The sequence below is a fragment of the Anopheles coustani genome, chromosome 3, assembly GCF_943734705.1.
Source record: "Anopheles coustani chromosome 3, idAnoCousDA_361_x.2, whole genome shotgun sequence".
Lineage (NCBI taxonomy): Eukaryota > Metazoa > Arthropoda > Insecta > Diptera > Culicidae > Anopheles > Anopheles coustani.
The window spans coordinates 70370101-70397743 of record NC_071288.1 but is presented as its reverse complement, the minus strand read 5'-3'; the positions used below and the strand labels follow the sequence as shown (position 1 = coordinate 70397743).

At 42.2% G+C, this 27643-nt stretch overlaps 2 protein-coding genes across 4 annotated transcripts; one reads left to right on the top strand and one right to left on the bottom strand.

Annotated features, from left to right (window-relative positions):
* The first annotated feature begins 2109 nt into the window (after positions 1-2109).
* LOC131258615 (checkpoint protein HUS1) lies at positions 2110-3072 on the top strand. Its single transcript, XM_058259967.1, has one exon. The coding sequence runs from the start codon at positions 2181-2183 to the stop codon at positions 3057-3059; it is 879 nt and encodes a 292-aa protein (XP_058115950.1). The 5' UTR covers positions 2110-2180; the 3' UTR covers positions 3060-3072.
* A 2127-nt stretch (positions 3073-5199) lies between these two features.
* LOC131272679 (ras-related protein Rab6) lies at positions 5200-26012 on the bottom strand. Of its 3 annotated transcripts, none has more exons than XM_058274504.1 (7): positions 25974-26012; positions 24894-25391; positions 23115-23173; positions 11454-11613; positions 7954-8159; positions 7810-7876; positions 5200-6195 (listed from the first exon to the last, which is right to left on the bottom strand). In XM_058274504.1, the coding sequence occupies exons 2-7, from the start codon at positions 24961-24963 to the stop codon at positions 6125-6127; spliced, it is 633 nt and encodes a 210-aa protein (XP_058130487.1). In that variant the 5' UTR covers positions 24964-25391; positions 25974-26012; the 3' UTR covers positions 5200-6124. The 3 variants fall into 3 exon arrangements, with proteins under 3 accessions (XP_058130487.1, XP_058130488.1, XP_058130489.1); XM_058274505.1 differs by lacking the exon at positions 25974-26012 and adding an exon at positions 25850-25866; XM_058274506.1 differs by lacking the exon at positions 5200-6195 and adding an exon at positions 7192-7566.
* Between the last annotated feature and the right edge of the window lie 1631 nt (positions 26013-27643).

Genomic DNA, 27643 nt, shown 5'->3' with positions numbered 1-27643 from the left:
AAAATTCATCATATTTCGTTATAAAAGCCAATTACAACGAATCACAAAAATAGGTAATCTTCTGATTAAGTAGCCATGATTTGCTAACCAAATTAAATCCTGAATTTATTAGTTCCTAAACTACGAACGGGAATCACCATTCTTATTAACCTACTCCATATTCTTTTAAGGCCAATCCGGTGCCATCTTTAGGTCAAACCGAAATTATGAACGTTTGTCATCATTTTTCATGTATATTTCACTATTTTATCTTACCGACTTGCGCCATTGTCGTGATCTCCACGAATCATTACTCTTTTCCAATATATTTCAACTTCCAAATTCGACAATTTTTCCTCTCTTAATTCTTACAATCTCCAACCACTCTCGTCAAAATCAATCACAAGACTGATGGTTCAATCCATTTCGTTTTCCAATGTCTACTTTGTTCCATCTTTTTCAATATGCAGATCCATCTCGGTTCAGTAGTAGGCCATCGCTCTTCCAATTTTCATTGCCAACTATATAGCGAATGATTTCATTTTTAATTTTTTTTTCGTTTCCTCGCATTCGAAATTCGCTTGTTTATAATTTCGATTAATTCGTTCACTATTATTATACAATATATTCATCTAGCTCGGCTCAATCCCTACAGGGGGGTCGAATTACACGCACACAACGTTGAGTCAGAGGTGACACGCACACCAAGCGCACCAGATTAAAAGAGAGCAAAAACATAGTTGCTCCCGTATTCCGCTCTCTACTATGTCCAGCCCCACTCTTTCTCCCAGCTCGTCATCAATTCTCACCAATGCGTCTTTTTCTACTATTTTGTCGTCATGTTGTCTCGATAGGATAAGTCAGTGCAATAATCACTCTGGGCTATTTGTCAGTTGTCGATGCCCGAGGTTTAACATGCAATATTAACCTACGAGGAATGGACATCGTTTTCCATGACGTTCCATTCTCTCTCCCATCACGGCGCACGACTATGCTCCGCTCAGGTGTAAGCACGGATGGTTTCGCTCACAGCTGTTCAACGTCAATGATATGAATGGTGTATGTGTTCGATGCATGCATGGGGTATTGTTTTGATTGCGGAATGAAATTGAGTGAAGCTAATGGAATGAAATTGCATGCATGAAACTAAGTAATTTCTTTATTTGTCGTTTAACTTCTTCTTCTACTTTGTTTTCCGTAAAAACTTGTTCACTATAGAATTGAATTAATGAAAGAACAACATTAAAATACGATTAAAAATAATGAATTGCAATGGGCTGAAATACGGTAGTAATGTGTCTTCACATTAACGCAACCACCGCAATAATGCCATTAATCGCTCTATGCACGTGTCAGCATGAGTAAAGGTCCATCGAATTTCGGTTCATGGAAGTGAGCCAGAGCCTTTCCGATAATTTTCGCCATTCACATTATTGAAACAAACAGAACCGTACAGCGATTGCTACTAATTTTTAATTTGATACTTGAAATCGAATTTAAATCTGGAGACCCCTACATTGCTCAGCAATCAGCTGTGCCAATAACATAGAAAACTCAGAGCACATTTGAGGCATGCTCTTTTTGCACACAGCAGAAAGCATTGAAAGAGAATCCTAAACACGTATACCATGCATATGCCTTCCGCTTCACCCACACCATCAACCGATTTTTATTCCGCGTTAACAGCAAATGCATGACCCAATGAGGAAGAAAGAGTCAGGGCATAGCATCAATAGCAACTATCTTGTTCTTGTCCACAGTAGAGAAAATGAACTGATTCGAGCAAAACCGTTCGCAGGGTTGTTATCATCACTGACAGTTTCTACATGCTGTCAGGATATCTGACAGCCTTCAAATTATTTCAGATCTTCGAAATTAATTCAGTTTTTAGCGAAGTAAATCCATAATATAAGGTAACTGTAACCATAATATAAGGTAATTCGGACGAAAACGTATAAATCCATCACTATTGAGTGGAAATTACAATCATTTTTCATTGAACGTGAATGATATATTGTTAAAACGATCGAACCGTCCCTTTAAACTGACTGCATTTCGAACATCACATTTTCGAACAGTCAGTCATTTCAAATGCCGGCAAATATTGTTTTTGTTTACCATTAATTTTATCTGATGGAAGTTTGTGTAGAGCAGTAAATTCGTTACTCAAACGGTATAAAACCAACCAAAAACCAATAAAAATGAAATTCCGAGCGGTAATGTCCGATTACTCGCACATAAGAGAATTTCTTAACATCATCAGCACACTGTCACGAATGCATAAAAACTTGATCATCAATGTCCAGCCCACCAAAGTTATCCTGCAAGTCGATGCCGAAGCCTACGATGGGCAGTATCTGTGGTGTGAAATTAATACAACAAATCGGGAAGGATTCTTCTCCGAGTACGTCATGGACGGGATCGATGCAACGTACAACCAGATCTACATGACGGCGACGGCGACCAGTTTTGTGCGTGCATTATCCTTCGTGAAAACTAACGCCGTGGACTACGTTAAGCTCAAGCTCATCAAAACGCATATGCCTTGCCTATCAGTCGAAATGTCTGGTAGCATCAGCAACCTGCAGGATGTAATCACCCCGAAGATACAGCATTCCCTACCAGTAACGATCGTGCCCCGCAGCGAATGGGATCAATATGAGCTTCCGCTCGCTATGGATTACGATTTGTCGATCATCATGCCATCAGCCAAATCGCTCCGTGCACTTCTAGACAAGAAGAAGAATCTGGCCCCAACGTTGGTTCTGTATGCTACGATGAACGACGAACTGTCGCTCGTGGTGGAAACGGAAGTGGTAACCGTAGCGAGTCACTACCGAAATCTTAAGTGTGTACCAGCGGTGCGTACCGGTGGGGACCAGACAGAACAGCTGACCAACCTATCGGAAGCATCCTGTCGGGTGGACACGAAAAAGTTAGCTGCACTTTTCGAAACGATTAATTTCTGCGAAATGGTAATGACAGCCAATATTCGCCACGAACAGGCATTGAATATTCGTTTCGATATACAGCAGCACGCGTTTGTTAACTTTATTCTGCCTGCTACCAATTTTGAATAAATTATAGGAATTATTTTTTAAAATTTCCACCGTGCGTTCATTCATTTGAATCCTTTTTTATATTTTTTAAATTCCTACTTTTTGTAGGAAATCCTTTGCAAAAAGGACATAAAAGTTAACTCCTTTCACGAGAGTTAATTAATAAGCTAGAGATGTACGCCATATAAAGCTCAAAGCATAAAGAGATAAACCCCAAAAAAGTGACCATTTACTGAAATAAGATCAGAACAAGGTGTAAATTTTCTCATTTCTTTATTTTTAACTATGAAAAGCGACTAATGTGGATGTATTTATGTGTATGTTTTGTGTGGGGGGAGTGTGTGTACTGTGTGTGAGCTTTTTCTAATGCGGGTTTGTTGTAGCATTTGATTGTTTGTCTTTTCCTTGAGGAGCAATCAGCTTATGTTTATAGCGGATGTTCGATCCACTTTTTCCACCGTCCGGCACCGTTTCGATTGTTTGTGTGTGTGATTTGCTTTTAATGAGAAAATGCATGAAAATATGTTATGTGCTATATAATTTTTCCTGTCCCATTTACAATTGAGTATGGGGTTGTCTGTGTCGTTCGCTTGTTCGGTCAGAAAGCAAATAACGATTGGAATCGAAAGCTTTTTCTGTTTGAGTTGGGCATTAGTTCCGTTTGCTGTTCTCTTACTAAAGACCTGCCGGCTGAGTAATTAGCATCTTTAATTAATGCATAACTTCGTTCGGGTTATCATTGTAGGTTTTATCCATTTTTTTTTAAAACAGTAGCTAATCTTGCATAGAAATGTTGCCAGTGAGTCCTTTTTGCAGCTTTGCCGTATTACCTTTGCAAAATCAATTTACACTCTTATGTTGTCTTCTAAACAGAAAGGAAATTCATTGTTACATTTCCTTTACCTATACTTTAGCACTTGATTTTCCTTTATTGTTTTGCTTAACTGTTTCCTTCGTTCACTTCGTTGGCGGCTAATGCGTTCAACAATAATTCGTTCCTTTGTTTTTAAACCACCGTTTTTTTCAGATTAGCTTTCTCGTTTTTCCTTTTACAAGATTAGTTGACTGCAGGACTTTTAAATCTATTAAACGAAATTAAAAAAAAAATAATGCCACACACGCATTCTGTAAGAAATTTTGCTTCCCACTTCTCCCATACCTTCGCTCTTTCTCTCTCTCCATATTTTTGCTTTATTTTTATCGATAACGTTAGTCTTTGTTATGATAATAATCATTTGAGGATTTAGATTTGGTTGAAAGAGATAAGTCATTATTCCATCATTTGCTATATCGATTCAATGCGTTTGTTTCCGGATTTTAACGTGGTTCACGAGTAATGCTCTAGGAGGTTAAGACGTGCGAGGATAGGATGATGATGCTGTGTATTTTTCTGCACAGTTTTTTTGTCTGTTCCATATCTGTATTCTGTTTTGAGTTAATTTATATTTTATCTATTACTCATACTGCTCCTAGCCATGTTTTATCGTCCTACTAATGACGATGCCAGTCAGAAGCTCATCTCAAGCAGCGAAACACTGCTCAATTATAAGGTATTTTCTGCGTTCTACATCATAATGCATGCTTGTTCTTTGTTTGCTTACGTTAGTTTTCCTTTTACTCGTTCACTGATTCTACCAAACGAAGATACTAATTCTGAGTTTTTCTTCGGATGACTGGTGACGCTAGGGGCTGACGAGTAGGTTGGGCAGTGAGAGCGAGACGATTAGTCGAGGCGCGATGGTAATAGTATTGGCTTTTTTCAGTCCATCGACTTTTTGACTTTAAGTTCCCGGAACATGCGTGCACGAAATAATGTGAATAAAAAAGTACACCAGTTATATTCCAACTTTAGGAATGTTTCGCGTTTCAAAATTGGCTCTACCGCCTCTCCTTAGTTTTTCAACTTCATTTTTTTCAATATCGCCACTCTTCCTAGTGCAGTGAAGCTTTGGTTTATTTAGTTGTTAGGCTTTACCAAGGCGTTATTGCAAAGGGTCATGTTAAAAGTGTAGCGAAAGTTTTGTTCAAAATCTTCAATACTGTGTCGTCATGTTGAATCATTTTGGCATTCACATACAATAAGTGCACCTGATAATGACAATCCAAATACAAGCAGATCACATTGAAGGCATATGGAACATATGAAGGTTTAAAATCAACTGATGCACGCATTTATTTCCTGCTGAGCCTCCCTATTATCATCACGTGAAATCAGTTCTTCTATTTATCTTGTCAGCAACTGTTCAAACGTGGTTTCCTATTGTAAATTCATTACTAGAGTTGGGGTGAATAAATTAATGCTTATCTGTTTTCCTTTCCCTGGATTGCGTTTTCAAATCTCACACGGTAATTGAGTTGTTCGCTTGGCGCTCCGAAATCTTTTCTAATTTTTCGCTTCTCCAGTCCGCGTTCGTGTTTCATTGCGATAATTTTAATTCACCAATGTTTTTCGAACAGTTTGCTTTGATCAAAATGTCAATATGCTGCTTCCTAGCAGGCCGCGTTTCTCACTCTTTATTTGCCTGGAACGTATCGCTTGACAAAGTTGAAACTCGAATTACGTTTTCTTCATCAGAACGAGCTTGAAACATTTTCACAACATTAAGTTTTTGATTTTGAACCACACGCGCGAATTCGGTTTTCGTTTCATGCAAACTAACATAACTGCGTTCCTGTTTCCAAACACTATGCAGTCATCAGGCGTAAGCTTCCAACAAAGTTTTTGTGCATCCACATGGCTCGTAAATGCAACATTCAAGCATAGCCTACTCGACACACACATACACATAATTAAATTGATTTTATGACGCAGAAACGTTTTCTTCCAACGACACGATCGGATTCGTCTGATTCGAAAGCGTACAACTGAACAAAGCTGGATGTGTGTATGGAAAACATGAATAACAACTTTGCAAAGTACACTACTTCTGCCACTGCTGATGCCACTGCGTTGCTGCTTCTTCTACTAATGTTGCTCGCTGAGCGGCGTTGCTGCGCATGTTACACTCTAAAATTAGGGGTATCAGTTTGTGTCCTCTCTTTCTCTCCCTAAGCCCATCCGTTGGATGACGCCGGCAGTGCGTACCTTAACACATGCAGCCACCTTCCGAATCCTGCTGATCGCCCGAGTTCGACGGCTGAGTTTGCAGATCCACGGCTGTAAGAGGAGCGTTAGTAGTGTTTCGGTTGGGTTAAGGAGCATTTTGGGGTTAGTCGGATACCTTTCCTCTCAAAAACAATCATAACCATCTTCCGCTCCAGTGAACATAATAGAAAGATAATAATTTTTTGAACAGAAAATGAAGGAAAAAGAAAAATACGTACAACTCAATATACTCCATGTACCGCTGTATAGATTAAACTTTGAGGTTTTGCATTTATTACTTCTCTAACAACTTACGCTTTAAAACGTTAATATATAAGTAAGAATAAAGTAAGTGACCCCATCGTAATGCGCCTCCGTGGAACGTGTTTCATTGCAGTTATCTCTCCCCTTCGGCATCACACACGCACACCTCTCGTCAGCTAGAAAGTCTTTCGTTAAACTGTGTCCTCATTATCTTTACGTTTGTCGTCGAGAACGGGACGTCATTGTGTGGGGTGGATGGGGGGAATAATATTAATGGGATTATGATTTAACTGATTCGGTTAACAATGTTTAAAGCAAATAAAATAGAATTTCGTCTCCGCAATTCGAAAGATGCGAGCAATGCTAATGTACAATGTTATGAACTTCCTGCGTTATATAAACTCAATGAAGCAGTTTTTGTTGTTTATTACCCCGGTTCAGAAGCATATCGTGGGTTTATTTAATTGAAAAACATGTACTCCTCGGAACCTTTATTGGATATATGAAACGGTATTGAATTTGCTTCAAGAAAAAAAAAATTACCCAAAATGAGCGAGGGAAAATGCTTCTTAAAATGGTTCGAACTTTGCAAAAATAAAAACAGAACACATATTCCCTCATACACTGAGTTTTCGTTAATTGTATAAGCAACAAAATTGCAGCACCATAAAAATCGGTTTACCACCGGCGTGTGCAACATCAGTTCAGTAACTTCGATTTTGAAGGTGTATGTTTTGCTCCCTGGCGTTGTTATAGCTACTAATAAATATGCCGCAAAAAAGGTATAACAGAAAAGAAAAGCACGCCTTACCCTTAGTTTTGCACTTCAGCCATCCACCAGGTGGTTTCAGAGCGCCGCCACAAAACATGCCGGTTGCATTCGGTTGTTTTATCATAGAGGAATAAATGGAAAAAATGTCATCGTCACTAGCGATCACAAACGTCCCCCAGCAGTCGTATTAATAGTAGAAGTAGTAGTAGAAGTAGCATTAATAGTAACGATAGTCAGTAACGGTTGTCGTACGGTTTGCCTTGTCCCTTTTTTTCCTGCCGGTGTGTTGCTGCCACTTCGTGCCGGCGAACCGGGCACGGGATGTCAATAGTCCAACTTTCAGCAAGCACAGCCACCTTCCGGGTCTTTCGTTTCGTTCGGGGAATCTTTCAGCACAACCTCTTGCACTGGGAGGGAAGGTGAGAAAGTAAAACGTTAAGGAAAACAACGGAAAAGAAATAAAAATAACATAACAAGAAAAACAATGATTCAAAAGGTTAAACAAAAACGAAAAATTCTCCATAACCTGGTTGGCATTGAAACCAGTAAGTAAAACAGTAAACAAATCTAATTAATTTACATATAACAATCGTAACAGAACCTGTAAAGAAAACGATTGACAAGTTTTGTTTGTTTTACGAAAAGGATACTGTCTTCTGGTGGTTTGTTCTCGGTCGAGTCCATGCCGGGCAGGGCGGCCGCAACTCTTCGGAAAAGCTGAAAGAACGAAAAACGATGCGGTGTCATAATTAGTATGGTTGCAAAAAGGGATAAATCAGGTGGTGCATGCGTACCTGCTTAACATTGTAGCCGGCTTTCGCGCTAGTTTCGATAAACATTACGTTCAGTTCTTTCGCTTTCCGTTCGCCTTCTTCCATCGACACCTGGCGCTTGTCGGAGAGATCGGTTTTGTTTCCCACTAGCATTATGATAACGTCGCTACCGCGCTCCGTTCGCACGTCATCGATCCACTTCGATGTTTGGTGAAATGAATTCGCATCTGGAAAAAATGAGTGGAATTAAAAGTCAATGCGATTACATGAAATCGAACGATTACATTTTGTGTATTTGTATGTTATAAAAACGGCATTGAAATAAAGTTTTTAGGAACGGCCGGTGTAAGAACCGTATTTTCGTGTACACGTTGTGAACACAGTAGGCTTAATTGTATAAAAATATTATAAAAATCATAGTAGGCATCTTTTAAGTCATAAAAAAGAAGACAAAAAATCACAGGAGTGTCTGATCAAGATGATTCGAATTAAAGTAGATTTTGCCAATTCTAAATTAGTTAAATAGTGGTTATGAGAGCGACGGTGTTATTGAACTATTTTTACACGCCTCTATTGACTCCTAAAAATTCTATGCCCTACAATCACCAAACAGATGGCAAAATTAGTACTTCTTCAGGCATCCGATACAATCTAAGTTGCTGAGAAAAAGCCTTCAATATGCATTCGGGATAAACAATACTGCTTTGTCGGTCACGTTAAATTATAACCTACAAAAAAGAAATGAGGGCAGAATCACTGACCTACAGTCGGTGCAGTTATATTAAACTAAATGTCGTATAAAAACACATTTTCCGTCTCTCCATAATACTGTGCCCTGATTGAGGCCATCACGGGAAAACCTTAACCTACAATCATTGTTAACATCACAGTTAGCTTTGTTGGGAAAGTTGCCGTTGTGGACAAGGGCAAGCATTACTTATTCAGTATAGCTGGACAAAAGCCAAGCTACTGATCAGTAAAGAAGAAAAAAGGGTGCTAATTGTTTAATTCCATTAATTCTATTCATTAACAGCACGTCGGGCGTCATCCCATTTGCATAGTATTCGTCAGCAATGTGCTGAAGACGCGTTGTGCAAAAGACGTTGGTCCAATGCCATCCATACACGATGATGGAGGCGCCCAGTAGCATGTTAAGTTCTGTTGTGTTTCTTAGCCATTCTTGTATTGAGCATTCAAAGCCCACAGGCACAACCGCATGATGTTTGATGTCGGTTGAATTCAGTGTGAAAATGATTAGATTCTTGCTACTTTTTCCCATTGCTCCCGTTCCAGCGCGGAGTAGATGGGGCTTCCAATAGCCAATGGGTAGAGCCAGAATGCACAAACGTGCGCAATCGATTGGAGCAACGGACCGTAATCGATTGCGATTCCTGCACCAACGAGCCATAAACCTGGGCCGGAATGGATTTCCACGGCACAAGGAAAAAAGCGACCGCTTCAACACCTGCACTGCACCGAACTGCAGCGTGGGGTGGTGTGCCTTCGGGGTCATTCGATTCCATTGCAGACGCTGACGTGTTCAGCTAACCCCGGCGGCCCGGGACGCATCATCCACTCTGCACCAATCGTAAAGCGTGTGATCGAAACGGACGGCAAAACGACGGACGTTGAAAATGGCGAGTGCAATTTTGACCAAAAATCTAACACTTTCCTTGTGCGGGACGATACAACGACGAACACACGCTTTCGTAAGCGTTTTTGGCGAGTTTGCACCATACGAACCGGGGTTTTTTTTTATTGCTAATCTTCCAAAACAATTGGGTGCAACTAACCTCAATGGGTTGGTGGTTTAAATGGAGATTGAATCGAAAGAAAATTAACAGAAAAAGGAGATACTTTTCCACACCCGATGGTCAAGAGGAAGAAGCGGGTGCGGGTAAAGAAACCGAAGAACCACCTCAACCCGAACGGACGGTTAAAAGCCGGTAACTCAGCTGACCGTTGCAGCTTACGCAACGACATTACGCGGGGTGTAAAACATATATTTATATACATTTATAAATTGACCATTGTCGCTGACGCGTGACGGATTGAGTCACACACTAATTGAATCGGATCGGATCGACGGGGGGGAGACAGGAGACGCCTGTCGTTGATAAGTTAAGACAATATTGCCGTCCTTTCCGTGCACGTGCCTGCGGTTGGCAAATATGTGTCGCTTCCAATCAGTGGAGGAGAAAATTCGATAAACCCCGGATCGATCCGTCGGGGTTGGCTGGTTCCTCGATACCGGAGGAGGGCGGTGCACCTCTTCTGTGGGGTAACAGGTTAAATGGTTGCAACGAAGTGCCGTGATGCAAATACCGTTACAGCAATAAAACGGCGCTTCGGGATTTTTTTATTGGTTGTGTGAAAAAATCGCTAGAAGTAGCAATCTCCATTAAATATATTGCTAACCTAAAAACGTTTATATAATCTTTAGAACTTCGCAGCAAAGGGCGTCTGTTGCCTTCTATCAATATTCTTTTTAATTACCCGACCTACCAAAACAAAATTTAATATGAGATCCCTCTTCAAAACAAACATAGACTTGTGTAAGGCGCTCAGAGTTTTTTTTCAGAAAGCTTTTTTCTCTCTACCTGGTTGACAGAAATTTAATTTGTTGCTGCTACTATGTAGTTCCATCAAGAGTATCAGCAATCTGCCATGGAAAAACTTGCTGGAACTTCATGACAGCTGCAAAAAAATTGAATTTTTGTCAACCGGGTAATTCTTTTTCTTGGTGTAACGACCTCTTGGTCATGCCTACCCGTTAAGGGATTACGAGACTTGTTTCCCTGTTGTACGTGGATAGTCAGTCCTCTCGTACAGGGGAGGGTCCGGTCTCGGTTGGGATTCGAACCCACGCCGTCGAGGTGGTGAGCCCCGGCGCTCATGGGCCGATTTTCTAACCGGGTAATTATAACTATTAAATTTAACGGTTACGAAACATTGTAACAAGTTCGAAAACTTCTCAAATATTGAGCTAAAAAATTTATAAAAAACTCAACCAAGAGAAGCACATTTCAAGAATCATGACAGGATGACCACATCTGAAGAACCTGAACATGAATATCCATAGACAAACAGCAAGTTGTCTATATTGCTATGAAAACAAAAACAACCAATGACCTCAGTATTACAAACAAGGAAGAAATAAAACATCTGAAACCAACTTCAAGGAAAGGTCAAACAGCTAAAAATAAATTATCACGCCCGTTCCGTTGTGTCCGTCTATGTATATCCATTTGAGCGTTCATTCCGACCAAGTGGTGACCGTCCCGGCAGGCATGGAATGTCCTGCCTACGTCTATGCTGGTCCATTGTGTGCTTTCGATTGTCACAACACTGCGTGGATGATTTATAGCATCTCTAAAAACAAACCAAACAACAATTGACCGTTCCTCCCTTTGGGGGGCTTTGGGTAAGAAAGTCATGTTTTGCATTACGAACGGAGAAGTAGAGGGTGGACACTTGGTCCACCAAGGGTCTTATTGAGCCGGTCCGTGGATGATACTCACTTGTAATGTCGTACACAACTACTGCTACGGTTGAATCACGGATGTAGGATGGTATCAGCGAGCGGAACCGTTCCTGGCCGGCGGTATCCCACAGCTGTAATCTCACTGTCCGGTCCTCTAGATACATCGTTTTCGAAAGGAAGTCTATACCGATCGTGGCCTGTGGGAAGACGTTGGGATAAGATAAAACAGTGCATTAGTAAACGGTAGAATTAATACACGAGCCGCATCGATCAAGCGGAGCCTTTCAAACTGTTGATGGAAAACAAGTGTCCACATCCACGCGTCGTACGCATTCCCCAAAACTAACACCAACAATCGGACGCCGAAGGAAAAGCCCGACAGTGCGTTTCGCTCTGGTACGATAAGCAATTCAATCACCCTCTAAAGCACCGGAGCCAATTATGCCAACACTTCACAAACACTGGCAACATCGTCCAGTCGTCCGAACGATCTCATTTCCGGTGCAGCCACGTCGGGGCATCATCCGTTTGCCGACGTTCGCCCCCACTCTCTGTTCCTGCTCGTCGGATGCCGGACGGACTGCAGGGCGGGCACGTCTTCGTCGGTCTGCTTGGTTCGCTCGGATCTCGAACACCGGCCCATAAAGTAAGCATAATTTCTTACTTGCTTAACCTTACGAGCGGTGCTGCCTCCGGTGGGAACTATTAAAGTACCATCACTGGCAAGTTCTTCCAGCTTCTTTATCGTCTCCTCTTCGGCGACCCTTCACCGTTTCCTCCCACCCCCCGGCAGCCACCGCCGATCGATGAGCCGCAGCCGGTCGAGGACTATAAATCTTCCGAACCGATGGATGGCGTCATCGGTGGCGCGGGCGAGAGAGCTAAGGAAAACCAGCTGACCGACCGGTGGTGACCTCCTTTCCGGCAAATGTTTTCGTTGCAACCTACACACATCCTCCCCCCCCGGGGCCATGTGGTGAGTTTGCGTTTTCCCGTCCCGTTCAAGATAAGAAAACAGAATCTTCTTCCCACGACGGACGACGCGGGTACGAAGGTAACTAAATTGATGATGTTGATCATCAAATATGGATGCGGCGTATGAAAGTGAAACAGCTTTACCGTGACGAGAGTGTGTTATCGAGAACGGTGCGTTTGCGAGACGAGAAACAATTCGAGGATAATTTAGAAAGAATGGGGATAACTATCCGGGGAAAGTTTGTACATGAACGTTCCTTCAAGGATCGCTTAGGGAATCGTCGAGACTACCCTTAATGTCGTTTCCCTGCCCTATTGTTGCCGGTAATGTATCAAGATAATTATGATAGGTTATTCAATTTGAATGCTGTGAAAAAGAAGCCTATGAAGAAAAGTGAAACATATGATGTTCTGTTCCAGATTTGGTTATTGATTTACAAAGAGTTTTCAAACGAAGGAAAATAATCAACTGCATATTAGATGGCTGACTGTTCCACACGTTTTGTTCCAAGTGTAAGTTATTCTCATTAAATTGTATACATTGATGTATCATAAATATTGTTTTTCTAAATCGTGAGAAACAAACAGAAGGTTAAACGCAGATACAGCGCAAAATACACCAATTAAGTTGTTCAAACAAATTAATTAATTTTCAAACAAATTAAAACAATGATAAACAATAAATTCAACTATGTGTTCCAAAGAGAAGCATTTGAAATATGAAAGTTAAAACAATACCTAGAAACAACCAAACGCACTTTAACTCAGGAAAGTGACTTTCTTTTTATGGTTGAAAAAACACCATATAAAGTTCTAAGACAATCAAAATATTGGCCAGATTAGATTTTAATTTTAAATGAACTCCGGAAAACTGGATTATCTTTGACGAAAGTGTTTAAAAAACAGGATTTAACAGTGTGCTTTAAGGTTTAAATACCTAATTGGACCACGAACGCCGGTGTTCAGGCCCCCAGAGCCATCAAGTAAAAAGTAAACCTCAAGTAATCAACTTTCGCTAACATTATGTAGGATAAACATTTTCATAACATGGCTGCGAGAGCTGTAGAACAATTTTATTTCTCACTGAAAAACTCCATTTTACCGATGTTTGTTTCAGTGTTACGAGAAAAATGCCGGGACAGTGAAGCATAAATTATGGCTCCACGATTGCTCCCCGCGCGCTGCAATAAAAACCGGGTGGCAAATTGTTCCTCTGGGCGGTCGCCATCGGTCCAAAACGGGGTCCGACGCCAACTCCGGTCCGGGGGACGTGTTTTGATGAGATAATGTTGGCTGGCTGGCTGACTGCTGACTCGGTTGCAATAGCACCCGATGGTGGATGCTGCCGACGGCTGCTGTTCGCCTGTAGGTTAAGCGATGTTAAACTTCTTAACCCCGCGTTGCAACGATCAGCGGTTGTTGGAACATTCGTGGAGCACGGGATCAGATCCATCGCCCATTTCGCTGCGAGGAGAACCACAGGCGATGGTGGTTCCGACATACAGCCGTTATATAGGTTGCTTCATCTCGAATGCCACTTGAAACTCCGGCGTAAACACAGCCAGCCAGGAGAGTGCATCCCATACATAAAACATAAAACGCCACTCAGAAGCGCAAGAGGGATGCAGCAGCAGTAGCAGCATCATGCACTTCACCCGGTGCATCACATGTCTCGTGTTCCTTGGACGACGATTTCAAAAGTTCTAAACTGAATAAGTAAAATGATAACACTACCGATATGCCACCGGGCGAAAGTCACCATCGACGGTGGGTCGCCGAAGAAGGAAACCCCCTCCATTGAGGCCAGATGCAACGGTGAAGTCATTGTGAATGTGTTGCATTCAGCAGGGCACACCGGGGCGCGCATGGCCCGGAATGGAGTAAGTTGGAGCACTAAATTATTCAGCGCTCGAACGGTTTCATTAGAAAACCATCAACCGACGAGACACAATCATTATCGTGTTGTCGCTCTGGTCCGTTGCTCGAATCGAGAGTCCTTCTCTTCGCGTCCTGTGTGCGTTTGAGTGGTTATGTTTGGTTGATTTATTGCACCCGGGGTGTGCTACAATGTTCGCAATGACAAATGTGCATCATCATTTCCGGTGCCCTTGTAAAACAAATGGTAGAATAAATCCGATGGGAATATAAAGCATTGAAAAACTGGGCCATCAAGCTTGCTCACACGTTCGACGATGGAGTGGCACAAATAGCGTGTTCCACGATTCTCTTGCGAGTCGTGCAGCATCCAATGGTGCTTGCTAATTGATCATATTGTATGACAAATTGTCAATAGAAAGACGAGAGTCAATCGCTCGAAACAGTCATTTGTCAGCATGATTGGTTTTAGTTTAATTTTCTATTGCCTCGCATTTGCATTGGTTCAGTCTACAAACAGACAAAGTTTTTGGCAAATAGAATACACTTCAAATGTCTTAAGTAAAATTAAACCCAAGCTTCCAGCAGGTAACAGGAATCTCAAACGGTATCGATGGAATAGGGAAAATGGAATGAAATTATTCAACGTTTTCGTCGAACTTCACAATTCATTAGAGATGATGGAAAATATTCGATGAGAAAAATCTGTATTGGCTTAACAACAACTCCTCTCTTCTCCAGCGTATTCTCCATCCCATGGGACATATGTGCTTCTATAAGCTCTTGCGTGTTTTCACATGACACCAGAAGAACCGATACAAGTGCTGTTCGATCCATCCTTATTCCTGATGACAAATGATGACGCAAGTTATCCCACCCAGCACAGCATTCTCCACAAACCGTTTCCCTTCGGCTGATCAATCATCCATTTTTTTCTGATACAAGGCAGGGTTTGCGGCTTCATAATGTGAGAAGGGACTGCTGGAGAGCTAGCAAACGACACATTATTCGTGTATTTCTCATCGATTGTCCTCCAACGATCGATGACGTTCTTCAACGGGATACTACATTCGGGTGATGCTTCTTGCCGTTCCTAAGGCAAAGCAGAGGTGGGGGAGGGAGAGTCGATTTTAAACTGCGTAGCGCCATGTTGTACTTGTTGTGCGGTTTAACGCATGTTTAAATTGGCGATCAGGGAGGGAGGGAAAGGGACCTAGTATACACGCACATACACCTACACCTCCGCCTACACATGAAACATGAAATGTTCCAAAATGGGGAACAAACAGTACCTTCGATTGTGCTTTGGACTATGCGAAACTGGAGGACAAAAGAAACGGCTTCGAAGGTACGACATTGCTGGGGGATCTGTTCCAAAGATGCAAAGAGCTGACAGCAACTTTCATTCATTGAAAACTTTCATTCGTCATCATTTCAGTAGAATGAAAATTCCCGTACTCAGTATATGCATACACGACTCATAAACAAAATAACGTTAACTGTCTACCAGCTATTTTGAACGGAAAAACAAATTATTTCATCTCTAAAATTAACAATTATGCATATTCAGTTGTCATTGGGATTTACGAGAGTGAATCGTTTCTCTTTCGTTTAACACTAGAATCTAAATAGGGGTCATTTTGACCCCACGGCAATTTGCGATTTTAATATCTCGTAGGCGGCTGAATATTTGAAAAAAAAGGCTTTTCCTAAAATCCAAAGCTACATCTAAAACAACCCCGATATGGTTACACCGAGCTAGCGGAATGCTGAAGTGGTGTACCACAATGTCACAAAATTAAAAACGAAAAAAGGTAGTCAACAAAGGTTCTAAATGTTTGCGGATTTGAAAATTTTTCAAAAATAATGAAGTTTTAAGAATAAGGGTAAAAATAGCGTTTAAAGAACAGAAAACCTGCCTACAAAGCATTCGGGCAAGTTTCCAAAGCAATGCATTCTAGTGTTAACGTTCGTTTTATACGACTTTGTAAAACCTTACCCTATAATAACTTCTTTCAAAACGAGTTGTCCAATTAATTTGATTGCTATTAGATATGGTAAATTTTTAGCCTAAAGTTAAGTGAAAATTTAGTCGCGCAACCAAAATTGCATGATAATTTTGAATTTACACTTGTTTACAAGAGCTGATGACAGTCGTTTAACAAATTCCGTACGACGTCACCCATAAATGGGTAGCATAAATAAGTAGCAAAAGTACAACAAATGGTGTTACATTATCTTCTTGGAATGTCCTAACCACTGGCCCACTGTGCATGAGGGCTCATTTTGCAAGCCGGCACGCGAACACAACAACAGTATCGGGTTCGTATCGTTGTCGACGCTCGGGCTCAGCGGAACGTGTAACGATGTCGGTGTGGCATCAAGTTCCTAAAATATACCGCCCCCGTCCGCGCCGTTCCCCGATGGCGCCGGTCGCTCCGGTACCGTTTCCCATGGTGGCCATGAGGACTTGGTGACGCCCGGACCACGGTTTGCTGCACTTTGCGTGGGGCGACATGATGTCTCCGCATACATTTTAATGATCTAATTCCACCTCAACTCCGTCGGCGTGTGTGTGTGTGTGCGCACTCCGGACCCCTCCGTGTCCCGAGTGAAGGAAGGAAGGAACATATGATGATGGATGTTTCTCCTTGTTCGACCGACGCCTGGTTGAATCGCCCAAGGGCACCATCATTGATCGAAAGGGAGAGTCGTGTCCTTCTTCGATGTTTACCTACCCTCCTCTCCTGCATCGGATGGTAAGCCACAGTACACAGGGCACACTGACTGCACCGGGTGGTGTGGGCTGAATCGAAAAGCCCCGAGCGTCTTTCTTCGTTGCTGGGAAAGCGCAAACGCTGATGTAAAAGTTTCATTCCGGCATAAGTTTCAATTTCGAGAAAGTGTTTAAATCTCCCTCATTAAAGAGGACTTACTTGCTGCTAATTGTAAGAAGAAAAAAACACAATGTACCATAGAAGTTTCCTACGGAAAAACTCCCCTTTCAACATTATGCTTGATTGATAAGGATGAAAATAAATTAGCGCACCGCTAACTTTACAAATGCAACCACAAAAAAAGCGATCCCGAACCACCTCCTTTCAGCACCAGGAGAAACTGCTCGACACAACATAAGGAACCGTTCAGAAAATGGCAAAAATCCATTACCACTCCTGCACAACTGATGAAAAGGATGAACTGAAAAAGCCACCAAGCAGGGCTAGCCGGGCGGCCACCGGACCAGAAGTTGGGAGAATCATTTAGGAAGTTTTTTTCTGTCTTAAATTTCACACACAACACACAGCGAAGTTACTTCTGGTTTTGAGTGGAAACGAAAGTTTACGTGAGTACGGATACAAAAGAAACACCAATTGGGTGGGGGAGGGGGACGCGGCACGTGTTTGTAGTACGCAGGTTCATGTCGCCGGGAAATGTGCAAGGTGTGTTGGCCGGATGTTTGCCCCCTCCATTCCCGAGGAAAAAGGGAGTAGAGTGTAACAGCTACAACTCCCTCCCGATGAGATGAGTCATCATGCGAAACAGACACAAACTTTGTCCGGAAGATGAAAGGAACATAAACATAAGTAAATACTAGAAGAGCCAGCAAAGCAGAAAACAAAACATGAGAACAAGTACTAAAATGATCAATTGTGTAACACTGGCCACCTTCCGCCACCGGTGGTTTCCTGTGCGCCGCCTAACGACACAAAGCAAAAACAAACACCAAACCACAACTCAAACAGATCAAAAGCAGCCCACGGTTTTAGTGAATTAAGAAAGGCAGACACAAAACGAAACATTTCACATGTACCATAAACCTTCCGCCGAAACCCGGAGGGAACGTCCTTGCCGCGAGGCCCAAAACGGAACCGGTTGGTTGAGATGTAGTGAAAATTGTTTGCCAATAAACCCCTTTTCCCCAGCACTTGCTTAGTAACTTGCTGTAATAGCGCAAATGCTCCTCGGTTGGTTCGTCTCCTTGCCTTGATTCTGGCCCGGGAACCTCGGCGGATGCCGTTAAGTGTGGCATTACGGCGCGTGGTCGTAAACAACGTTTCTCTCCTGTCCCCCCCGCCCCAGAGGGGTGAGCTTTTTATGCTGCGAAAAAAAATTGGCGAAAGATGAAAGGAAAACCAGGCGTATGCGGGGGGAAATAAAAATGCACCACCAAGTCGGGAGGAAACGAACCACCAGCAACCGGAATGGTTGGTTGGCCCGACGATACGCATACACCTTCTCCGTCGATTTCTACTCTTTCCGGACTAGAGTAGTCGTTCGCGTTAACATCATCAGACTGGGTTTTTTTTTCGGCTTCGCATAGGAATGTCCCGAGTCTTTCCGTTTTGTGTCTGCAGACGAGGACGATATTTTCACCTAGTCTGTGCGGAATGTGCTTATCGCCATTGGAATTTCGATGTTTTCCCTGGTTAGAATAAAACTGCCTTTCTATCTGTTGAAATATCAATCAATGGAGAGAAAAAAAGAATGTTATAGCGTCCAAAACATTATTCTACTTGTCGTCAAAACATCGTAACAAATTACATTCAAATGTGGTGCAAATTAATTGAGAAATAAAGAATAGATTGAGCAATAATATTTATTACTAAAGTTTGTGAAATTGAGTAGCTTAAAATATTCTATTTATTAATGTGTCTTATTTCTCAAAAAGAAGATAAACCTGCCATTAACAACAAAACTCCAGCAGTTTATGCTTTGCTCGTAAGTTTTCGACAAAGACTGCTCAAGCAACCGTTTTGCCAATTTTCCACAGATACTTTTCCGTTCTCAAAAATATTATACCATGGTTTCTGCGTGTTTGTCTCTCACGGTCAACTGTCTGTACCGTACGGTCTGTACCGTAAGTATCGAATATGATGAACATTAGTTGTGGAATAAATAATAGAAACTTTTCCTGCTGCAAATAAGTTGTGGCATTATTTTTAACCGACATCATATCCAGACGCGTGGCAACTGGAATGCCACAAATTCCAGACAAGGCCAACAAACGCCGCAACGAAAGTAAAAAAACATCAAACGAAATGGGCGTAAAAGGAAGAAAAATCATAGCATCTTGTAATTTGCCTCTGATGAGCGTTTTTGTGTTTGATTGCAGCAGCACAAAGTTGAACCACCTTAGCGCGGGGAGGGGGACGAGAGGAGGGCTTAGCTGGGCGAGGAGAAGCTACTTTGAATAATTCAGGATTCAATTTCAGGCAAAATGGGAAAAGTACTCCACTCCTCGGGGTGGCACATTCCGGCCGGATTAAGCCTCAACTTCTCAGTTATGGACCGCGTTCGCTGTTCGCTCGGAGGAAAGATTTTATTTTCCAAAAAAAAAAAAAACAATTAATAACAAAAAAATGAAGAGTAGAAATAACGTCATAAGTTGGCGGAGAGTTATGTTAATTGGAAACGCAAACGCAATTCCACAGTGGCGGACGGAATCCGAAAGGGCGGGACAGCATCGTAAAAGATGTGAAAAGTTACGCTAATGAATTTCAAATAGGTGTTTGCGGGTGACTTACACGTGGCATGGCACGCCGTTCGCACACATCAGCAAGCAAAACCGTATTAATATATTACCTGCACGAATGCATTAGTCATCGCAAGCACGCCTTGCCATTTTTGGGAACCTTCCCTTCCGAACAAACAAACATTCTGAATGGGGTTAAGGTAGGGACTTATGACAGACAGACACTTAATAATAGGTCTTCCAACACGGAGACTCCGAACAAACAGGTAGTATTGAACATTTTTCCTATCAACCATTCCACCATGGAGGTGATGGTAATGTTTAAGTACTTTCATTAAAGCGCGCCACGGTTATCAGAGCTGGCCCCCTTTTTACGAGAGTTACGTGTCGTAAACTTTCGTACCGTTTCTTATCGAATCGAACGTAACGTAGCTAGTACAGGTGTGAGAATGCAGTTTGAAGAAAACAACTGGAATAAAACCCAGATAACTGGAGCAAGTATCAAACTCTCCCCCCCCACAGTGTGCAGGTGGTTGGACAGATTCGTCAGCAAACAAAACCCGGGTCGATTACGTGGCAAGGGAAACCAATACTGCAGCGGAATGTTCGTGTTACTTGAAGTGTGCTTTTTAAAAATATATTTTTGACGCTCATATAGCAATGTGCTTGTAGAATATACGCAAAAATATTGGTATGAGTTTGAACACAAACACCTTTTTCAAAAACTATAGAAAAGTACAACTCCTAACAACCATGATTCATTGAATGATTCATAACACTTCTTATCTAATAAGACAAACGTTGAAGAGGCTAACTTGAGGCATGTGTAAGCAACTGCTACCTCTGAAGTGACAAAATTTAGTCAAAGTCTTAGACCATGATCATAAAATTTATTAATACAACAACATAAATTAAACACGTTTTTATTGCGAGCATCCATTAGAACATGGTAAAATCTTTCCGAAATGACGCTGTTGTCGTTAAAACATTATAATTTATTATTACTCTCCTCGGAACTAGATCGTCAACGTCGCCTTTATCAATGATGGAGAAAGCAAAAAACAAAATCCTCCGTCAACTTGCTCGCACCAGCTTCATTCATCACCCAGAGATCAAGGTAGAGCGCAATGTTTGTCCATCAGTATGCCTGCCACGACATCTTCTGCCTCTTTTTCCACCCGCCATCGGTCATTTCATGCATGAAGGAATCGCTTAATTTACTCTAATCGACAGATTCCGACCGAGAACTGCCGGATGGCGGGTCTGTCGCGGACTGAGCCGCCGGGACGTATTACGTGCCAGTCGAGTAATTAGGTTAAGTTATAATTAATTGGTCGGCTCATTTGCAAAGAGCGGTTCGCGGTCTTGCTTATTCTATCTCTTGGTCACCTCTTGGACCGGGTTCTTCGTCGCTGCAAGGAATTCATTTCAATAAACACACATTTACAGCGTCACATTTCGCACATAAACTGTTTTTTTATTATGTACCTGAAGAAAAAGTACCTGAGGCAAATAATCCAATTAGATGGAACTGCAAAAATCTTCTGTCAATTAAATTAACGACAAATATAAATCATTGTTCGTTCCCCTCATCTCAAAAAACAAATAATTTCGCGTCGGTAAAGTTCGAAAAGCTCTCATTACAGCAAAACAAATCAAAACATCTGATTGCTTCTTTAATTGCGCGCTTAACATCATCTTGGAAATAACCAATCTATTTAGAAACCTCGAACGCCTCGGGCGGAAAAGTTTTAATGCGATTGTCAATGTGTCGCCTATTCGATTCTTTCTCGGTTTTGTTCGCCGAATAAAGTTGGTAAAGGTTGAAAAGAAAAAAAAACATCCCACAAAGAAGGAACAATATGCATTTTTTCCGGCCGTCCTTTAGTCCTTTCGGGGCGTTCCAGAAAAGCCGCGGAAAATGGTCATTCTAAAACGTGCTTTCCTGCAGCTGATTGTATCGGCATTGAGGCCACAGGAAGAAAAATGTAACCCAATTCGGGACACAGCAAGATCTCGCTCGCCACAGAAAGGATCAATAATTCAATTTCTATTCGTCCCGAGAACGAACAACCGGATCACGTGTGGCAAGATTTTATTTAACCTCGGGTACCAACTCACGGCGCAGAAATGCCACAATGCCGTCCACCGGAGGATATAAACTATTGAACTTTAGAGAAATCTATTAGCTCAGTGCCTTCGTTCAACCGCAAGGCATTGGCGCAAGGCGGTGACATTTGACCTCCGCGATAGTTCGTAAAGTAAATGTGTTTTTACATTCCGTGCATGGCTACGTGGGACTAACCGATGGATTCCTGCCGTACACAACCATAACAAATTCACCGGCACAGAAGGAATCATCCAGGAGAAGAAGCTTTTAGCAAAAAGGCGAACCATTGGATCTTCTCGAAGGAATATAATATGACGTACGATGATGCTACCGGATGTGGTAAGTGATAAAAGAAAGCCATTTTTACAACCCAATCCTCTTATTGATTACCGCCCATGGACGATGCAGTAAAAAGGCTATGTTAGCGCCAGTTAGCCCTACTGCTTACTTTCGCTATTCAGATCTACCGATAGAGTAACGATACAGTTGTGGTGATGGATTGTTGCGGAGGACAGGGAAATCAATTTGTCTATCTTGCCCGTCCAAGGTAACGCTGTTTTTGTGTCCGATTGTGTCCGATCTGGCGAATCTTATCGCAGTTTTACGGGAAAAGAAAATTCCATCAGCGTGAAATATTGATGGTCATTCTGATTAGGCCTAAAAGAAGTCTTAGAATAACAAATGAATCATTACGGAAAATTTTGTGTCAGCTTGGCGATCAGATGTGTTGTGTTTATTGAACGAATTGACAGTTTCGGTTTATATTAATGGAGTGAATAAATTCGAAATAAAACACTCAAAAAACAGGAAAAGGATAAGTTCTCTTAACAATTTAATTTTTCAAAGATTTCTTTCAACACATCGATTACATGCATACCAGCTAGAAAGAAAAACAGCACATGAGCCTATCAAAAATGGATGGCTGCAAAATATGACACCGAAAGTAAAATGGGACGATCCCAAAAATGACCAAATCTGAGCCAGCTGTAATTGATCAATGACAAAATGCCATCGAACCGTCCTCAAAACGAATGGCATGACTAACAACCGACCACGAGAAGGGCAACGGGCGCAAAGATCCGGTATTATGGGGTGGAAATCACTGATATGAATCATTCCTATGGAGCACCCTAGCCCCCACCAACAACGCCACCCCGAAAGGGTGACAAGAGTCATGTATGCAAAAAAAAAAAACAGAGAAACTTGATCCCTAAAACATAATTCTATTATCCCACGTCCGGCTCCAGACCGCTCTCCCCACTTACCTGGTATGTGTTGTCGAAGCTGTCGTACATAAACCTGGTGATTAGCGATGTTTTGCCCACTGGGTGGCGGGGGATGGGGACGCGATTTCCAACAGACCGTGAATAGCATCATCATCATCGTAGTCGTCGGGTGGATGATCGAGTTGGATGTGGCATAGGAGGCCATGGAAAAAAAGACACAAAATAAGAAGTCATACATACAAAGTAAAAGCCAACAAAAAAAAAACACACATTCTCCCTCGCTCCCATTCCCGACCGGATTCGTGAGACATGGCAGGGAGAAAGCCGGAATAATGTATCACATAATTTGATTACGTGCCCGGCGAGAAGAAGGTTGCGGAAAGCCAAGGAGATGGATGGGCGGACAGTTCTTGAACCCTCGAGGGCCACCAATGTTCTCTCGTGTCACTGGCCCACTGATGCTGTATAGTGAGCAATTTTTCTTTGGTTTGATTTTGATTCCTCTTCGGGTGACATGGTATTTTCCTCCATTCTTTGTGCTTCACAAAAAAAAAAACTAGATCCATGGTTTCGCATTTGTTATTTAGTGTTCTCGTCTTGTTTCGTAAGTTGACGCCTGCTTCGATGTCGGGTGGAACCCAAAATTGTTTCTATTGATTTGGAAACAGTCGAAACGAAACAACTTCATCACAAAAGATAAACCATACAAAAAGGGCTGCAAAACAGCAGCATAATAAGATGTTTCTGGTCAAATTATCATATTAAAAGGACATACTTTCGGAAAAGCAAATCAAGACAAAAATTATAAATGGAAAAACGAAAAAAAATTCGAATGAAGAAATACAGGAAAATGCTGCTATGGGCAAATTAGGATCTACGTTGAAAAACAAAACTGCCAAAAACAGACAAAACCCGAGTGACATTTTTTGTCCAGCTTAATATCGAAGATAAATGCTCGGTGACCGTGCACAAAAAGTCACTTTCTTAAAGTAGAAAGGTCGAAATCGGTGCATTTTTTTGTTGTTCTTGTCGCTTCGTTCTCTGCGCTCCTGTGCTGCGGAACGTCGGAAAACTTTGGTCAACCGTTTCTCCCCGTTGCCACATCTACGGGTTCTACGAGTGAGGTAGGAAAGAAGCGCGTCCGACCTAGGTTGGACACAATGATGAATAAATAAATCTTATTCCCAGGGCGATTTCCTTGCCGTGAGATTTTCCTCATCCAGCATATTGCGCCTGCTTCGTGTCTTCGCGCCGCTGCCTCATGAGGTGAGGTCATGATGCTCGTTCGCATCATTCATCGAACGGATTCTCCGTTCCGTGGCTAACGGGTTTCCTCCGAAGTGGTTCTTTCTTGCGGGGAGATGTTTGTTTTTTTTGTTTCTTCTCTCCGGCCGCCGTTGGTGTGTGGCCTTTTTCTGGTTTGCTCGGAAAAAAGAGGCCAGCATTTTGTTCCGTTTTACTCCGGCTGGCATGATTGTGATAAGGTAGCTCTCACGTACACGCGGATAGGTACTCCCGGGGGAGGGGGCGGTGAAAGCAGACGAGGCCAACGCCGGTACCGTGCGAAACGGGATGGGTAAGAAATGGATCACCAACGCCTTTCTTGCTGATTGAATAATGGCTAATTAGCAAAAGTTTCCGTCCTTCGCCGCGGTGGAAAATGTATTGCCTTTTTATAAGTATTTCTGCCTTTAGACACTACTTCTCACAAATTTGAGGATAAATGTTATGCCAAGATAACTTGGATATCTAGAAGGCTGAGAGTTTCTAGTTACAAAGCTTTTGAAATAAAGTACGACGACGAAACACGATATTTACCGCTTTGTTCACCGAGGAATACGAGCTTGAACTTCCGCAGCGGGTTTCCAAAATCGCCGGATGACGACATCGTGTGAATGACGTTTGACGTACAGGCCCTTTCTCTTCGTTCACCGCGTTTACTTTACTCCTCCACCCTAGCAGAGGCGGCACTAGAAAATCACACGACACAAAACAGCAGCGGCTAGGAACACCTCACAGGATAAAAAAGAAGTGACAAACACGCACACAGAATAGCACTAGTACCGAAGTAGTGTACACGTAATTCACTGCGCCGTGAACCGATTATTATTCCTGGGATCGGTTGCAATTTATCTCCGGATTGCGATCTCGTACTTTTCACCGTTTCCACGGGACAATCACGGTCTCGATCACGTACACTTGCACTGACACTACCTACAGAGCACGATCAACACCACCCGTACGATTCGCCGATCAACTTGCCTCGGAAGACCCGTTGGCCACAAGGGGATTTGAGCTTCCGGTACAAGCTAGCGCCTAATGAGGAAGGAATATGTGGACGATTAAAAAAAGTATCGGGCAAAACCTAGAGGGGTCTTCGCACTCCCGAGCTGCTTCGTTGGCTAGCGCTGGTTTGTTGTTTTTTTTGTTACGTCTTTTGCCTTCAGCTGACACGGCGATACGTTGGAAAACCTGAGGAAAGCCGCGACCCCCCTATGCTAGAGTGGCTGTCGTCGTCGTGTGCCGTGCCGGAACGGAGGAGTCGGTGCGAGCGCAAATCGGTGCGTTTGAAAGAAAGATGTGAACTCTCGGTCGCTGGAAGCGAGACACGGTCCAGCGCGAAGAAAGTTGGAATGTTTTACCGTTTGCGGCCACGCGCCATACACGTCCACACACGCACTCACACAGCGTAGCACGGAAAGCAATGGAATAATTTCTGGGAGTCGCTGCTGCGGAGGACGCTACGGGTTTTCGGATGCCGATTCACGGGTCACCAGCTTTCTACCATCCGGTATCGAACCGGCCTGCAGCCACGATACTCCGGGGTGAGTCGACCTGTAAGCAAAACGCACGGCAGACGGACGTCTTTAGCTGTGGATCAATAAATTTAATACGAACTGGAGCAGCGAATCTAGAAAACTCCCTTTCTCGTTCGCGAGCAAAAACTAGTGACATTACATTTTTTTGACAGTAGGCACTCCTTGCATTTGAGCTAGTGATGTGCGCTCTGAGTGAGAATGAGTGAGTGATTCGAATCTTAATATTGAATGAACGATTTAAATCCTAACACGCTTTCCAGACTGCAACGTCGCGTAACGCGACGTCGCCTGACAGGCGCTGAAATCCATGCAAAAAAAATCTAGCGCGCTTCCCGCGACATCGCGCAAGGTTTTTTTATATGGAGTTCAGCTCCTGTCAGGCGACGTCGCGTTGTAGTGTGGACACCGAGTAACAGATAGTTTTTGTGACGCCCTTTGATTTGAATCCTTAACTGGGATTCGAATCCCAAAAGAATGAACGAGTTGGTAAAAGAGTCGGTAGTCGCCATAGAGATTCGAATCCCAAGTTGTGATTCGAATCACAATTTGGGATTCGAATCTCTATGGTGACTAGTGACTCTTTTATCCACTCGTTCATTCTTTTGGGATTCGAATCCCAGTGAAGGTTTCAAATCACCTCGAAGGTTAATAAATCATTTTACACGTTTTAAATCACAAAAGAGTGACTTAAAGATTCGAATCATCGTGATGATTATTCACTCTGATTGAAATCTCTAAAAAGAGATGTTATTCTCATCACTAATTTGTGCACACGGTCTATATACTTGCAGGTTTATCACGCACGGGGAACCAATCACTGTCCTTATAACTAGAAAGCATTACACCGCATTCAACGCTACTGGAGACATTTATTTGCAATCACTTGAAATGTTTAAATGTATTAAAATTAATAAGACGAAAATTGCAAGGCCCGCAGAACGTTTTTATTATAACCGTCCGTCCACACGGCGCTGCGACAATTCTGCGACCGGGGTTTCTGCGACCGATTTGTGCTCACCGGAAGTGTCAAAGTAGTCAAAAGTAGCCCAAGTCGGCCATCTTGCATGTCAAAAGTGTCGCAGAAACTCCCGCCGGCACCGGGTCGCGGCGTTGGACGATCTGGCCAACGTTTGTGTCGCAACTTTCTGCGACATTACAAAAAGACCGTTATTCGTATGTAAAAATGGTCATTGTCGTGGTTTGCTCGACGAGAAGGAGTTTTGATATAGTAAATAAATATACTGGCGTGCTAATTCATGTTTTTAATGCGTTTTTTAATTTAACTATTGTGTTAAAATGAAAGAATGTAAATAATGATTATAATGTAAATGCACCCTATAGCATATTTTTATTATTCTACAAAGTCAAAAATTAATGCTTTTCAAAAACATTAATGTAAAAACAAGTAAACGTTAAAAGCGTCATTTTGGAAGCGTATAAGTATAAATACCTTTAAATAAGTATTAATTATAAAAATATAATTATACTATTTAGTAGGTATTAATACTTAAGCGCTTCCAAAATAACGCTTTTAACGGTTACTTGTATTAACATTAATGTTTTTGAAAAGCATTAATTTTTGACTTTGTAGAATAATAAAAATATGCTATAGGGTGCATTTACATTATAATCATTATTTACATTCTTTCATTTTAACACAATAGTTAAATTAAAAAACGCATTAAAAACATGAATTAGCACGCCAGTATATTTATTTACTATATCAAAACTCCTTCTCGTCGAGCAAAC